The sequence below is a fragment of the Diorhabda sublineata genome, chromosome 8 (assembly GCF_026230105.1).
Source record: "Diorhabda sublineata isolate icDioSubl1.1 chromosome 8, icDioSubl1.1, whole genome shotgun sequence".
Taxonomy (NCBI): Eukaryota; Metazoa; Arthropoda; class Insecta; order Coleoptera; family Chrysomelidae; genus Diorhabda; species Diorhabda sublineata.
The window spans coordinates 16,553,753-16,569,735 of record NC_079481.1 but is presented as its reverse complement, the minus strand read 5'-3'; the positions used below and the strand labels follow the sequence as shown (position 1 = coordinate 16,569,735).

Below are 15,983 nucleotides of genomic sequence, written 5' to 3'. Positions count from 1 at the left end.
GCAAAAATTCGAGTTAGCATTATTCTCACTAACTAAATCAATATGTGTTCAAAATAAGAGTTAAAAATAACAATAGACAGTCCATCACCCTGTATTAGACTACTTTTGATTCTTTAATTTCTGGAAAGTATTTCCTGTATTTCAACTTAACCTTTAGTTCCTTTGTCATTTCATTTCTAATGCAGAATCCTCATTGCTCATTATAAACCTATTCATTTCTTTTATGTTATACTTTCCGTGAAATTAGTTTTGAGAATTAAAAGATATTAAAACTTGGAAAAATGTGTACTATAATATTTTTCATTTCTTAGAGATATATATTTAAGAACAAAAAAGTGCACCGTCACAAGAGTCTTCGAATTTACGAGTGCCATGTTGGTGTTGCCACATCAGAACTTAAAGTTGGTAGTTACGACAATTTTACGGACAATATACTTCCTAGAATTGTCAAACAAGGTTATAACTGCATTCAACTAATGGCAATAATGGAGCATGCTTACTATGCTAGTTTTGGTTATCAGGTAGGTAAAAAATATAGAATTCAAATATTTTACATTGTCTAAAAAAGTATTTGTAAACCTAGTTTGTAGGACTGTAGGTTTTTTAGGTTAATCCTTTCTATCCTGGTAGACTGGTGGGTAAATACAATCAGCTGAAGGGCTGTTTCATTTGTCTACGGTTTTTTAAACTTTAAAAATTGATAGGTTACTGAGGTTTTTATACTTTTCGGCATTTTAGCATAAAAATATCTCATTAGTTATAAACTTTAGTGCAAAACCCGTGTGACGGGGTAAATCGTTGAGAACTGCTTAATAACAATTACTAAACATGCAAGTACCCAGTTCTTACCCAAATATGCGGAGAAGCGGAGTCTCATTAGAACGTACATGAGGCTGAAAATTGTCAGCCAACCTAACCTAACCTAACCAACTTCCGTGAATGTTACAATTATACCCAATAAGCGGTATATCAGTTGGCATACATACTGCATACATTGTGATGAAAGTTTACTTGACCATATTAAAACTTCTTAAGACGTTTTCATCAGCTTCTCACTCAGTCTGAGGATCTAAATTTCAATATTTGCTTATGCTGCCCATATGAACTTGCTTGTTAAAAAAAATTACACCGTCCGTTAAAACTATTTGCAAACGATTTAAGTCTTTAACAATTTATCGATTATCAACGAAAGGAACGGTATATCTGAAAGCTCTTGAATATTCCAATGAATTTTAATTGCAATAGAGCATTCGTCATCACCTGTGAATTGATCTTAATGATTGTGGCGAAGAGTTTGCTAGAGAGACTAAGATGTCTGTTAACGTTCGGTTTAAGGAGCATTTAAATTATGACCAGCCATATAATAAATCAAATGATCCTAGACATGTTTTACCTCATTGCTTGTAGCGCTCCCAGGTAGAGAGAATGTGTATTGAGGATTCGTCCTATGTGCAATAAAATCTGCACACCGCATTATCTACTAGGTCTATTGTCTTCGGGTGTTTGTTGAGGTAGCAGAGCCTCAATAGAACTTCTATTAGTATTCGTAGATTGTTTCTACTTACGTTGATACATTCAGCAGATCTACTCTGGTTATAGTTTCCCAAAAGTGTCTTTGCCTGTGTCAGTAAGTTGTCCCAATAATTCCTGTCTATCTTCTTTTCCAGTGCTTTTTCCATTGTTCTGTAGCTGATACCATAGAAGGGTTCGGGTTCCATGAAGGGCTTTTCTGCCCCCAGCTATTTCATCTCCCTTCGCTCCGGTGTGTCCCGGAATCCATTGTAGGGTAATTTTTTTTGCCTAGTTCGTTTAATTTTTCTAGGAAATCCCAAACGAGCTTTGATTTTATGATAGTGGAACTTAGGCCTCTAATTTCTGCTTGACTATCGTACAGGATGATGGTCTCCTGTTTGTGATAGTTCTTCTCTAGATTGAACTGAACACATTTTTCATTTGCATAGATTTTTGCTTGAAAAATGCTTGGTGTGCTGCCTAGGTTTTCAGAGTATTTGGTTCTGGGTTCGTATAATCCTATTCCAGTTCCGTCTGTGTTTGATTCATTCGTATACCATTTAATAGCATTTCTTGGGTGGTGTTTTGATCCCACTTGCTTTTACAGTTGATTATCGAGGTCAAGTTTTTCTCAAACTTTTTTTATACAACGTCCTGAGGCATGTCCCAGAGTTGGTCATTATTTAGGAACTGGTTTTCTTGGATGATTCTGTCTCACATTTTAAGTGATGTTTTTTCTGACACGCTCTCCAGTACTATGTAGAGAAGTGGGAGATTTAGAATCACTTCTAGAATAGCTGTTGGTCATGATTTCATGGCCCCGTTTGCACATAAGCAAGTCAATAAAAAGTGTTAGCAGTCTATATATTATATATTTATAGGTTACTAGTTTTTATGCGGCTTCAAGTCGTTATGGTACTCCAGAACAGCTTAAGCGCTTAGTCGATACAGCTCATGAGATGGGTCTAATGGTATTATTAGATATTGTTCATTCTCACGCCAGCAAGAACGTAATGGATGGACTCAATAGATTCGATGGAACCGATGCAGGTAATACTTCACTTTAAGATTACAACTCACAGCTAAAAGAATACTTAAATTGAATGAATCGCATTGAAATTTATTGGTTGTCAAAATGTTGGATCATTTTTAGTTCAGAAAATAATGCTCAAAAAAGGCAAAACCTCGCAATTTTTTCGTCCTGGATCGATTTGTACAAAAATTTGGGATTAGGCTCATTTCACCCTCTAGTTCATTTGCTATATTGTGTCGTTCTACGCTTTTTATTTTATAAGGGTGAAAACTATCCCATATTGTAAAAAATTATAAAAAGAAACAATTTATACCTTAACCTTAAAATTTGGTTTGGATTAGTTAAATAAGGATTGTTTTATGCTGTAGGATACAATTTCATTATGCTTCAACTTTTAAAAACCAACCTAACACAGCAATTTTTTTAATATAATTTAATTGATTTAAATGGTAAAAATGTAGAATTCCATAGAAAAAAATATATTATCACATACATAGTCACGCATTACATACAATAAAATTTATAATTTTTTTATATACTAACCGATTTATTTTCATAACTATAAGAAACACATTTGAATATTTCTAAAAATTTTTTCATTGCACGTGCTTTTTCTTTCGAAGTTTCGAACACATTTGGAAGGAATCAACGAAATATATACACTCATACACGCAGTCACATGAGCAGATAAAAAAATTGATTGGTTTTATAAACCCCTTAGTATCGCTCATTTTTTAAACGGGCGGCTTTAAAGGGCTCGGATAATATTCATTAGTCATTAAAAAAGCTTCAATATAGTATTTTGTTATTTTTTTCGTATGTCCATTATTTTCGGAAATACTTTGAAGTATAGGGCGAAAAATACAACATTGCAAAAAAATCGTTTACTCTTTAAAATCCAAATATGTATTGATAATACATATATAAAGAGAATCACAGAAGGGTGATTTTATTAGGGGGGTAGTTAGGGATTTTTTTTACTGATTTTTCATAGATAGATGTTTTTTACGGTTATATCTCGCCAAATATTCAATGTGTACAAAATTTACACACAGGAATATTTTAGTCATTCAAAAAGCTACAATTTAGTATTATATTATTTTTTTCTTATCTCCAGTATTTTCGCAGATATTTTGAAGTAAAGGGTGAAAAATACGACATTGAAAAAAAGTCGTTTGCTCTTTAAACCCCAATTTTTACAAAATTACTCATTTTAAATTGGTCAAATTTTTTGAATGTATCTATAATGCATATATAAAGAGAATCACAGAAGGACGAAGATCTATTTTTATTAGGGGGTTGTTTTTACTGATTTTTTCGTAGAAAAAGGCTGAAACCGACCTTATTTTGATAATAAGTCGCTTAATACTCATGTTAGAGCCTACTTTCATTTTAGAGCTCTAATTTTATACTTGGAAAAAAATTCTAGTAATTTTCCTCGAAAAATGCAAAGTTTTCCCGTTATTTAGCTTTACATCTTTCAAATTATGCATTTAACGACAAAAGCTAATCAATAACATGCCATATCTCGGTTCCTGTTAGTTATAAATTATAAAAAAAAAAGGATTTTTTTGTTTTTTAAAAGCTACAATTTTGCTTTCTACAGAAAATTTTTGAGTTATTCGCAAAAAAAAACCTTTAAAAATGTCGATTTTTTCGTCGAAAAGCTGTTACTTTCAACCACAAATAACCTTTTCCATCGATTCCTGTAGTCAGAACGTAAAAAATTCCAGCTTCGAGAAGGGAGGGCAACCACTCCGAAGGTTTTAGCGGTGGCATGATATAGAAAATGATCCTTGAGACATTCCCTACCTTCTATGAATATTTCAAGTAAATCCAGGCAGGACGAAAAAATTGCGAGCCAAAACGCTCCATTTCCTGGACTATTTTATTATCTGTATCATTTGAGTTTTTTTTTCAAATTTCTAATAATTTCTATTTAAGGTTATTTCCACGCTGGTAGTAGAGGAGAACATTCTTTATGGGATTCCAGACTATTTAATTATTCTGAATTTGAAGTTCTACGTTTTCTTCTATCTAATGTCAGATGGTATATGGAAGAATACCAATTTGATGGTTTTAGATTTGACGGAGTTACTTCAATGCTGTATCACTCGAGAGGAATTGGACAAGGTTTTGGGGGTCATTATGATGATTACTTTGGTTTAGGTGTAGATACCGAAGGATTCGTTTATCTTATGATGGCCAATCATATGATACATATGATACATAAGGATGCTGTTACTATTGCGGAAGATGTATCTGGTATGCCTGGTACCTGCCGACCAGTTAGTGAAGGCTGTTTGGGATTCGATTATAGGTAAATATCATATCTTCATCTTTAATAATATACGTTTTCCACAATAATAAAATGTGTTTGAGTTGGAAGTAATTATTATATGTATATGTGTGTAAATCAAGAGTGTCATGTACAATGCGACCCAAAGGATCTATTGTGTCCCCTCTTCTTGCTGAGACATTGGGGATGCTCATTGTTCACAGCTGATCCATTAATCCCACTTTTTTTCAAATATTTAGGATTTGAGTTGGCTCTAGCTGCCATAGACGTTCATCTCATCATGCTCTAGAATTCGTAGTCTCTCACACTTAACAGAATTTGGATAGAGATTTAATCCTCTATGTAGCAGAATTTGCACGTTGTATTCTCTACTAAACCTAGCGTCTTCGGGTGACCATTGAGGCAGCAATGCCCCTACAGGCCTCCTTTTAGTATTGGTGAATTGTATTTATTATGTTGATACATTTTCTTTGGTTATATTTTTTCAGAAGTATGTTCGCCCATCTCAAACCCTGTAGATTGTTCCAGTAACAAGTATTTTCTATCCACCTTCTATTTTAGTGTGTTTTCTATTGTCCTGAAACCGTATCTACAAAAGAGCTCAGGTGCTACGAAGGGTTTATCCACCTCTACATTTGTCTCGTTGGAAGTTAACTCTGTTCTTTTGTCCAGGCATTCCCATATCAGCTTGGATGTTATGATGTTGGAGTTCAGAGTTCTAATGGATATTTGGTTATCAGACATGATAATAATCACCTGTTTGCAATAATTCGCGATTCATTGCTCAATTGCATATATTTCTGGTTGAAAAATACCCCGTGGATATACTTCCAGTCTGGACTCCTAGAAATAAACAACAGAAACCTAAAAACGTGATTGTCGTGTTATTCTGTTATTCTCATAACCAAACTACAATAGAGCAGTCAAAGAATGGAGAGGAACAATTAAGTTTATTGTAATTTATCGTGACGTTCTGTTAACATTTACACTGGTAGATTGGAATTAAGTTGGTTATGGATATTTTTCTGTTCTGGAAAATATTTCAAATAAAAATAAAAAAAATATTTTTTAGATTAGCTATGGCAATACCAGATAAATGGATCCAGTTGTTGAAACATTCTTCAGATGATTCTTGGAATATTGGTGATATTGTACATACTTTAACCAATAGGCGATGGATGGAAGGTAACGTTGCTTATGCGGAATCTCATGATCAAGCCTTGGTGGGAGACAAAACTATAGCGTTTTGGTAAGTTTCATTTATTAATACATAATTCAATTACAAAAATTGAGATATAATATTATCATTTAAATCGGTCGTTGTTGAATTGTTTTGTTGCTTTGAATTAAAATTGAACTTTTTATGTGACATTGAAGAAAATAATTAATAGTGTTATTGGTTAGTCGATTATTTATGCGGATGTTGAATAATATACCATATCAGCAAGGGATCGAAAGAGTTTTGAGAACATATTATAATAAATTGTAAGAAAAGCAGGAAAAAGAAAATAAATCAGAAAAAGACAAAATATATGGAAATTGAATTGGATGATTTAAAGAGAGGAAATATTGAAAGAAAGTGTATGATAGACATTGAAAAATATTTAAGCAGCCGAGAAGAAAGCCACACACTAACTGTTGAAAAAAACTGAGAAGAAGAAAAAAGAAGAAATTGAACAAGCAGTAACAACCGACACGAAAAAAAATCTCAGATTGAAAAAATCACAAAAAAGGAAAAGGTGGCATAAGCATAAGTGAATATAACAATCAAAGAAAAAAAGCAAAGAAACTATATAGGATGAAAAAATAATTTTTAGAAGACCAGATAAAAACTATAGAGGAAGAATATCAAAGAAAGTAAATTAACAAGTTTTACAAATATGTTAAATACATATGAAAACAAAACGAGAGTACTACCAAATATATAAAAGATAAAGAAAGAAACCTTGTAGGTGACGAAGAGGAAAAAACTAGAAGATGAAAAGAATATTTCAAAGAAATATTAAATGTCACAAAAGAAAATGCACTCGAAGAAATAGCAAATAAAGAAAACTTTGAAAATCAATGACTTTACCGAACACTGAAAAAGTTGAAGAAGTGATAAATAAGATGAAAAACAATAGCCCTGGAGATAATAGAGTAACAAAAAAACAAATAAAACATAGTGGTGAACAGCTTAAAGAACAACTTTACAATTTACTTTGTCAGATTTGGAAAACCGAGAAAATTCCAGAAGCAAGGAAAAAAGCCTTAATATTACCTATTTACAGGAAGAGAGACAAAATATAGTGTGAAACTTATTGAGGAACAGCATGGCAATTTTGAAAAGAAGATTGGAAATATACGCAGAAAAATTGTTAGGAGAGTACCAAGGAGGGTTTAGAAAAGGCAGAGGAACATCCAACCAATTTTTTATGATAAAACAGCTGATTACTGGCTGTTATGAATATGAGATACCAACACAGATCCTTTTTGTTGATTTCAAAAGAGCTTATGATAGTGTGAACAGAAAAAAGTTAATCCAAATATTACGAGAATTAGAAATTCCAAAAAAACTAATTTAACTAGTTAAGATGACATTAGAGTGCACAACCAACATATTAAAAATTAATAACAAGAAAAGTGAACCTTCAAAACACAACAAGGATTATGACAATGCGACCCCTTATAACTGTACTATTTAAACTAGCTTTAGAATGCATAATAAGAAGAACCAGTATCAACAGAAAGGGCATGATATTTAACAAAAGTCATCAACGTTTAGCTTATGCTGATGATGTGACGTTGTTAGCACGAAACAGAAAAAAGCTTTAAGAAACAACAACCAATAACAGCAGCAGAAGAGATAGGCTTACACATGGAACATTAATAGAATTCGAGGAAGTGGAAAATTTCATGTATTTGGGTATACTACTAGATAATAAATGCCAAGAAGAAAAAGAAATCGAACTAAGAATTGCCAAAAGTAACAGCCTTAGAAGAATATTAACATCGAAAGAAATATCCAGATCTACAAAAGTTCGATTTTATACGGCAATTTTAAGACCCACCCTGACATACGCCTGTGAAACCTGGATAATGAAGAATAAAACTAAACAGAAATTGGAAATAAGGGAGATATTTCTTGTTGAACAGGTTTGCTCTTTATGTTGGAAGAATACAATGTTTTCTAAATCTAAATCTGTGTGGTTTTTTTTTCTGCGTTTATAACCAATTCAAGTCCCCGTCGCATGCTCTTCAAATACATCCGGACAAGACTTTATCACTTAGAACAATCCAGAATATTCAATAACTGAGTCATCATATAGACAAAGGCTAAGTTACACAGAAAAAGAAGAATAACCTAACAAATTGAACATTGTTACTACATATATTTGTTTCAGTTTATTATCTATGCAATGAAATTCTTGTTTTCTGCAATTCTAAATAAAATATAATATTAATTTTCGTATGAAACTATATTATTCTACCATTTATCTAACTATTCCATTAGGGCAATCCAGAACCATGACCTGTGCAAACTAATATGGCAGCTGGACAACAAACGCTATTGTGACCACTGGGTTCTGCGTTCTGCTACTTTTTCGGTGTAATTGATCGTTCTGTAGCCTTGCATTGCATAAGATTTATTTTTATTTGATATTATTTATTCTTTCGTTATAACGTATTGTGACTTTTTGTGTTTATATTCCAAATCTGTACCCCAAATCCTGGTAATCCAGATTTAAACATTACGTTATTATTGTTAACAACATATGTTATTTGCCTATGTATGACTCCAGTAAACGTACAGTAATTTCAAAAACTGTGTGGTTATTTAAGCTTGTATAATATTTAGTTTTCTTCTTGAAGATTCGCTTGAAAGGGTGTGTTTTAATAATATACTGATACGAGCTAACTTAGTAAAAAGTTCAAATATGTCTTCTGAGGATGAATCTACACTTCTTGAGTACATCCACATGGAAATTCTCCTGGAACATTTCTTGTACATGTACATGGAGTTATAGTCTCTTCTAGTAAAAACTAAAGATATTCTTTTAAAAAATGTAATATTTAATTAAATTCTGCCCAATTAGAATTGAGACTATGGACAGAAAAGCAGTAGGCTTCAACAAGAATCTTTCCCGGTAACCTTTCACAAAGACAGAATTAATTATTGTGTAAAGATTCTTACTCTGAACTACAAATGTGATATAATCTACGATAATTACATTTTGTACATTAAAGTTCATAATCTTTTGTATCTTTTTTGTATTGCATGGATAAAGGCTTTACCTGTTTTATAGCCCATGTTTGAACTGAGGACCCCATCAGGGTTTCCATGAAATAAAATCAGAGGCTGAAATATACTTTTCCTAAGTACTTAACAGTTTACTAATAATTTGCACGTACCCGAAAGAATTTGCTTGGGGCATACTCACTTGTATATCTCGCTTTTTCTTCCTCGTTTTATAGCATCTAACCATCGTTTTCCTACGTTCTTAGGAACGATGGTAAAGATGCTGTTTATGTTTGAACGACGTAGTAGCCGAAATAGTCGAAAAAAACTGACAGCATCCTTTTCAGATCTACTTTCACACTTGATCACCACACAAAAATTAGGTATGTGTATCATCCATCAGCCATGTTTATATTCAAGTGAAAACTATTTGAAAACTTGTATGGCAAATTGACAATACAACCTTCACGTCGTCTACCTTGTTTGCCTCTTGCAGTTTTTTAATTTTAACACTATTTTATTTAGTAATTCTATTCATGTATAAACTGAAGCACTACTTTTTCAGGAATTTTGAGCTTAAATTAATTTTGCTTCAGGTTAATGGACAAAGAAATGTACACTCATATGAGCACCATGTCTGATCCATCTCTAATAATTGATCGAGGAATCGCATTACATAAACTCATTCGTTTCGTTACCCATGGTTTAGGGGGAGAAGCTTATTTGAATTTTATGGGTAACGAATTTGGCCATCCGGAATGGTTAGATTTTCCAAGAGAGGGTAATAACAGCTCTTATCACTATGCTAGGAGACAATGGCATCTTGTCGATGATGATTTACTCAAATACAAATTCTTGAACAATTGGGATGCTGCAATGAATCACGCAGAGAATAAATATGGATGGTTAGCTGCTAATCCAGCATATGTCAGTATGAAACATGAGGATGACAAGGTAAGTTTCGGTATTAACGTGTAATGTCGCTGTATTAGAAGTGAGTCAAAGAATGGAATTAAATTAAAACAAAATACTTTGATGACTGGACTGTCCTAATTCCTGTGAACTTGATGTTATAAAAAGTTACAATGAGGTTCAATTATTATTATACAAAAAACAAGGATTTTACAGAAATGATAGGTGATAAATTTCTACTTAAAAGTTTAGGTTTCAGTTATATAATTCGTCGGCTTAATTCCTAACTACATAACACCATGGTACAGTAGAGACAAAAAACTTAAAGATGAAAACTTTTTTTAATGAAGGATAGCAATAGTGTACAGATACCAAATTTCGAGAAAATATTTGATGAAAAACAGAACAAGTGAATTAACACGGATTGCAGTTAGCTTTAAACAGAATATGGGGGTCTGAAGTTGTGAGATTTTATATTTGGACTTAAATTGTTTCAGATTTTTTTGAGCCTTCATGAGTTTTTCTGTTAGATGCGTTCAGAAATTATTTATCTAGTGGCATCAAAATGTTGATACAAGAAAAAAAACGGAGTTACATGGTTTGCGTCTTAAGCCGACGATATTATCATTTGGATTCTTGCAGTGTATTGTTATTTTTCTTATTCTTATTTTAGATAAAATAAAACTTCAACGGGTTTTATTTCTTTCAACGAATTTTCTTAAAACATTTTTATCTGGTGCAGAAAACTTTTTTATTCTTTTTTTTAAACTAACTTTTTAATGAGGATACAAAAAATTTTTTCCTAATTTTAAAATTACTGAGGCATTGTCAAAAAATACAAACCTTTAGCATATTCGAATTTCAGTAAATTCTCACAGACCTTCTCACTGTTTACATCTAGATGCATACTTCTTCTGTTCATTTCACCACTTTTATCATTTTTAAAGCATTCCGATTGTCTATATTTATAGTAATTACGATTTCTTGTTCTATAATTTCTTCTATCAGGTACTCTGAGTATATTAACTTCTTCGTACAGTCTGCTGCTGCAATGTACTCTGCTTCGGTGCTCGATAATGCAACTATTGACTGCTTTCTAGAATACCAAAATACGGGGGCTCCACATAAATATCCTTTGAAGAAGGACGGAAAAAATTTTCGAAATGTCAATTTCGAAATTATTTCAGAAGTGAATAGTAGAAATCCTTTATTTTGACCTAAATAATTCAAGTAAAATTTATAGCTCTATTTTGTAAATTTCAATTTTGATTTTATTTTTGTTTTGATGTTATGATGAAGGTGATCTATTGATTGATATAAATCCGCAAACTGCCAGTGTCAATATCATATTTTGATAAAGACTTAAAGAAAAGTCGAAACGTCAAAATTTATCTCTGTTCAAAAATTATAAAAAAAAAAACTAATTTTAAAACAGAAGATACCTAAAAACGAAAACATTTAGAAGCATAAATATATTAAAAGGTCTAAATAAGAAATTTATTCATTCATTTATTTTAGGTAATAGCATTCGAAAGAGCAGGTCTTGTATTCATTTTCAATTTTCATCCAACAAAAAGTTTTGCTGACTATAGAATCGGAGTAGAAATCGAGGGAAACTACAAAATAGTATTGAGCTCTGATGATAAACAATTTGGTGGATTTGATAGAATAGATAAATCTGTTACCTTTGTTACTACACCCGAAGGATATTCTGGTAGAAGAAACTATATACAGGTACAGTATTTCTTAATTATTCAACTACTATTCATTTTAAATCAAATGGACTTTTTTTCATGTTGATTCGGGTATAAAAAACTGATATATCTTGCGATATATCGTTTTACTACATTTTAAATTCGATTCTTTACTTAATGAAGAATATGAAGAATTGAGAAAAAAATATTATTTGTATTTTATTTTTTCAAATATATTTTTCATGGGCCAATAGTACCCAAATAGTACCTAAATTCCATATCTCTAAAAATATTAACTTTATCGTGAAAAGTCATAGGACACTTTTTATTAGTATTTCAATAAAGAATATAAAATAAATTGTTCGGTTTAAAAATAACAATTCCTTGCAATTGTTTAAACAATTTCGGTTTAAACAATATGGCACGGGGTTGCCTCATGGCAACATGCATTTATATCATCAGTAGGGCAATTTGAAGAGGACCGCATAAAATAATTGAGGTGGAATAGTTTCCGGTACTCATGCGCTGATTCCTCCTGGACTATCTAGTAAATTAGCTTTTGCCAACATAACCCATTATCTCATATTCGGAAAAGCTCTTAATCTACAAGAATTATAGAGATAGAATGCAATTCACTATAAAAGTAGCTACAGGAAGCAAATCTTGACCAAACTTTTTTTGGGTTGAAACTTTGATTTTAGTAAAATTCTTGAGTTTTATTAATAAAAATGCAAAACCCCATATTATTATTGTTTTTGACTTTACTTTTAAATTATATTTTAAAATAAAGTTGATTTCTTCTCACACTGCAATATAATGATCATACGGATTTTTAGGGAATTTGTTTCACACAATAAAAGTACTGAATTAATTTATTATTTGTTTCAGGTGTACATACCAAGTAGAACAGCCATTCTCTTAGCCAAAGTTTGAATATATATGCCTTTTGTGGATCGTATTTTTAAAAATTACATCATTTATTTTTTCATTTCCAAAGATCTGAAGTATGATTTTTGAATTAAAAAAAATATATTGTTATATTGTGCTATATTATAGAGTTAATAATGTTTTAAAATTTGTTAATTAATTAAAATTGAACTTTTTATAGGTGAAATTATAGATATAGAGTAATTATTATGACAAACAAAAACGTATAAAATTAGATTAAATGATAGTGATATTTTTACAATATGTAAATATATTTTTTGGAAACTTTTTTCTAAATTTGCAAAAATAATAACGATATGTTGTTGTCATATATAAGTACAAATTATTTACAAGAGTACATTGAATTTGGCATCTAGATTATTTTTGTTTATTAAAAGTAGTTTTCTAAGTGAGCTTTGTTTTATTTCATATCAATTTTTACATAAAAAATAGATATGTAACAATAATTGGCCGAATCGTATCCTATGGACTAGAAAAAAGTTGCATTTCAAATTAATGGGACAGGTATTGAGCTTATTATGTCTTTTTCATCATTTATGTAAGAAGATTTTTGGATTGCAATCATTTCGTAAAATTCTCTCTTTTTTAAATTATTTTGTTTTAATAATTTTTGTATTTGTATAATTAAACTGTTGTTTTTTCTTTTTTTACAGCAGCATTTTTTTGTCATATATGTGACTTTTTATTCTATTTTCCAGGTATTGGCTTGTTTGGCCAATATATGTAGCTTCACAGCTATTACAAGAAATTTCATAAACAATATTGCTCTTCTTCAATTTTAGTGTTATTGATTCTATTATAGAAAAGTGTTTTGGCAATAGGTTATTGGGTTTGTTGCAAATTTTCAAATCATATTTCTTGAATAAATATTGGAATTGTTGTGATAGACCATTTATGAAAGGAAGAGGTATAAATTGTTGATTATTAATATTTCAATTATTATTTTGTGGGCTGTAAAATTTTTTTATTCTGCCTTTGAAAATTGTATTAACTAGTTTTATGGGTAATCATTCAATTGCAATGTATTTTTTGCGTTGGCGATGCTAGTTTTTCTGTATTTAGTATCTGAAAGTTTGACAGCACGATCTGCTAAGCCTATTATAACTGATTTTTTTTGAGAAAAAGAATAGTTTGAGTTGACTTTGATGTATCTAGATAACTAGGATTCCTTGGTGTTCCATTCTGTTTTTATTTTGTTATTTTTGTGATGTAAAGTAGTATCTAGAAAGTTAATTTTATTATTTTCTTCAACTTCTATTGTAAATTGTGATTTTTCATGAAAACACTTTTGGAAAGTTAGATGTAATTTTTATTACCTACCGAAACGTCATTAAAATGTCTAAATCACCATTTTAACATTATTTCAATCGACTTAAACCCAAGAAAGAAGTCGGATATGCTTCTTAAAAATTTTACTTTCGTGATAATACATTCTATCGAAAATTGTCATGAACTTTTTAGTTTCAGTTTTTCCTTGTAAAATCTGAGTCAAATATTTGGAGATGTTGCTGTGGAGACATAAGTATGTGTATGGTGAAAAAGTCAGACCATGGAAGTTTAAAGTACTTCCTTAACTTTAAGAAGAAGAAAAAGATAAAAAACTTCAAGAATATATCTTCAAAATTGACTACAGAGGCGCTTAGGAAACTCCAGACGATCGGACCTGCGAAATGAAGGACCAACAGGGAAAAGATCCCATTCTAAGTAAGATTTGCGAGTGGAAATGAATAGACCACAATGGAACTCCTTAATCCTAGATGAAGTGTTATTCAAGAGAATGGCGAGGGTACAGGAACAGAAAACTGGTTAATTCTCTCTTATTCTACTTTTGCCAGTACTTTTTCACATATATAAATAGCGGTTGTATTATTTGTTGACACATTATTTATCCTCAATTGATATTCATTATTCTTTAGAATAGAACAGTAAAAGTAGCGACATTATCTTATCGTCGAACAGAATTTAATCAAAATTATGCTGGAGGTTAGATCTCGGCATACTCTATCACTAGAGTTTAATTTATAGGGAATAGGGAGATAAAGTCAGTGACTTACCTTGTTAAGTGACCAGTATGTATAATTATGCTTAGTCACGTTTCCATTATTACAAAAAGTGGTTTCATCTAAAATAAAGGTCCCTGATGTTTGTCCATTACTAAAACGTCGATTTCTTCTTTATTTTTTATTATTGGTTTTTTTATTTGCGTTAAATAATCCCAACTCTAGAGCTATTTTTGTAGCGGCTGTCTGCGGAAACTGCGGGCTTTAGTGCTGTTATCTTGATTTAGGTTTTTTACTTCACATATTCTGATTCGTTTGTATTTGAATTTTATTTTTCTCAATTAATTAAAACTCTATAACACCATAAATATTGTGAGTCAGTCTGAACTTATTTAGATTAAAACATGAAAATCACTTCAAGTTATGGATGTCAGTTCGATTAACTGCGTTGTGTTGTGTTCTGAGATCTAAAAAACCTAGACGTGATCCTAGAAGTACCAGATTTCGCCTGCGAATATTCTATGATTGATTCATACGCTAAGTTGCTGAATAAAACTACAAGGGTGTTGCATTCATATAGATACCATCCCATGTAGGAATCCATGGTAACGAAAAAGCAGACAATTACGCCAAAGAAAAAGCAACAATAACAAAGCCCAAAAATCGATGAGACCAAGTACTGCTAAGATCCACGAGAATCCTGATTCTCGGATATCGACTTGTGAACAAGAACTATGTGCACGAACTGGTAACAATGAATCAAGACATATATCGACAATATAATAACATAAGTAGAATCAGCAATTAAAAACCTAATGTGGTCAATCAAAACCGCGTAATGACATTTGAAGAACAAGGAATAAACCATATTATACGAGATCAGAGAACCACTGCGCTACAATAGACCAATTGCCGATATAAACAGTATCGGTTTCACAGAACTTCCAGGAGGAACTTCACCGTATTTGACTATTCGATAATCAGTAGGATTATTACATCACTCATCGAGAGGAACGAAAGATCAAGTTGCAGCAGTGAATATATATTATACTCTAGTTGGAAAGGGCGTAGAGTAATAAATGCTCATCATAAATACAAAACCCTGAAATTTTTAGTATGGTAGTTTACGTCCAAAATTTGGAATATTTAAATATATCAATGATAAATACACACACCAACCTCTGAAACTCCCAAAAGTAAGAAGACCCTTACCATCATAGCCGTTGCAATGGTTTTTTCGTAATTAATAAAATATTTTTATTGCTTTTTAATATATAAGTTATTTTTATTTAATTATTTACAAATACGAGTATATACATGTAAGTATGAAAAATAAAAATACAAAATATACTAAACTACATATTAA

General features: G+C 31.3%; 1 protein-coding gene across 1 annotated transcript in view; it reads left to right on the top strand.

Annotated features, from left to right (window-relative positions):
* The window catches only part of LOC130447801 (1,4-alpha-glucan-branching enzyme), a 31,522-nt gene extending 17,555 nt beyond the window's left edge, over positions 1-13,967 (top strand). The window contains exons 5-11 of the mRNA XM_056784823.1: positions 312-521; positions 2,394-2,562; positions 4,490-4,865; positions 5,917-6,093; positions 9,660-10,017; positions 11,494-11,709; positions 12,558-13,967. Coding sequence (XP_056640801.1) covers positions 312-521; positions 2,394-2,562; positions 4,490-4,865; positions 5,917-6,093; positions 9,660-10,017; positions 11,494-11,709; positions 12,558-12,602 — 1,551 coding nt within the window. The 3' untranslated portion in view covers positions 12,603-13,967. The remainder of the gene's footprint in view (positions 1-311; positions 522-2,393; positions 2,563-4,489; positions 4,866-5,916; positions 6,094-9,659; positions 10,018-11,493; positions 11,710-12,557) is intronic.
* The last annotated feature ends 2,016 nt before the right edge of the window (positions 13,968-15,983 follow it).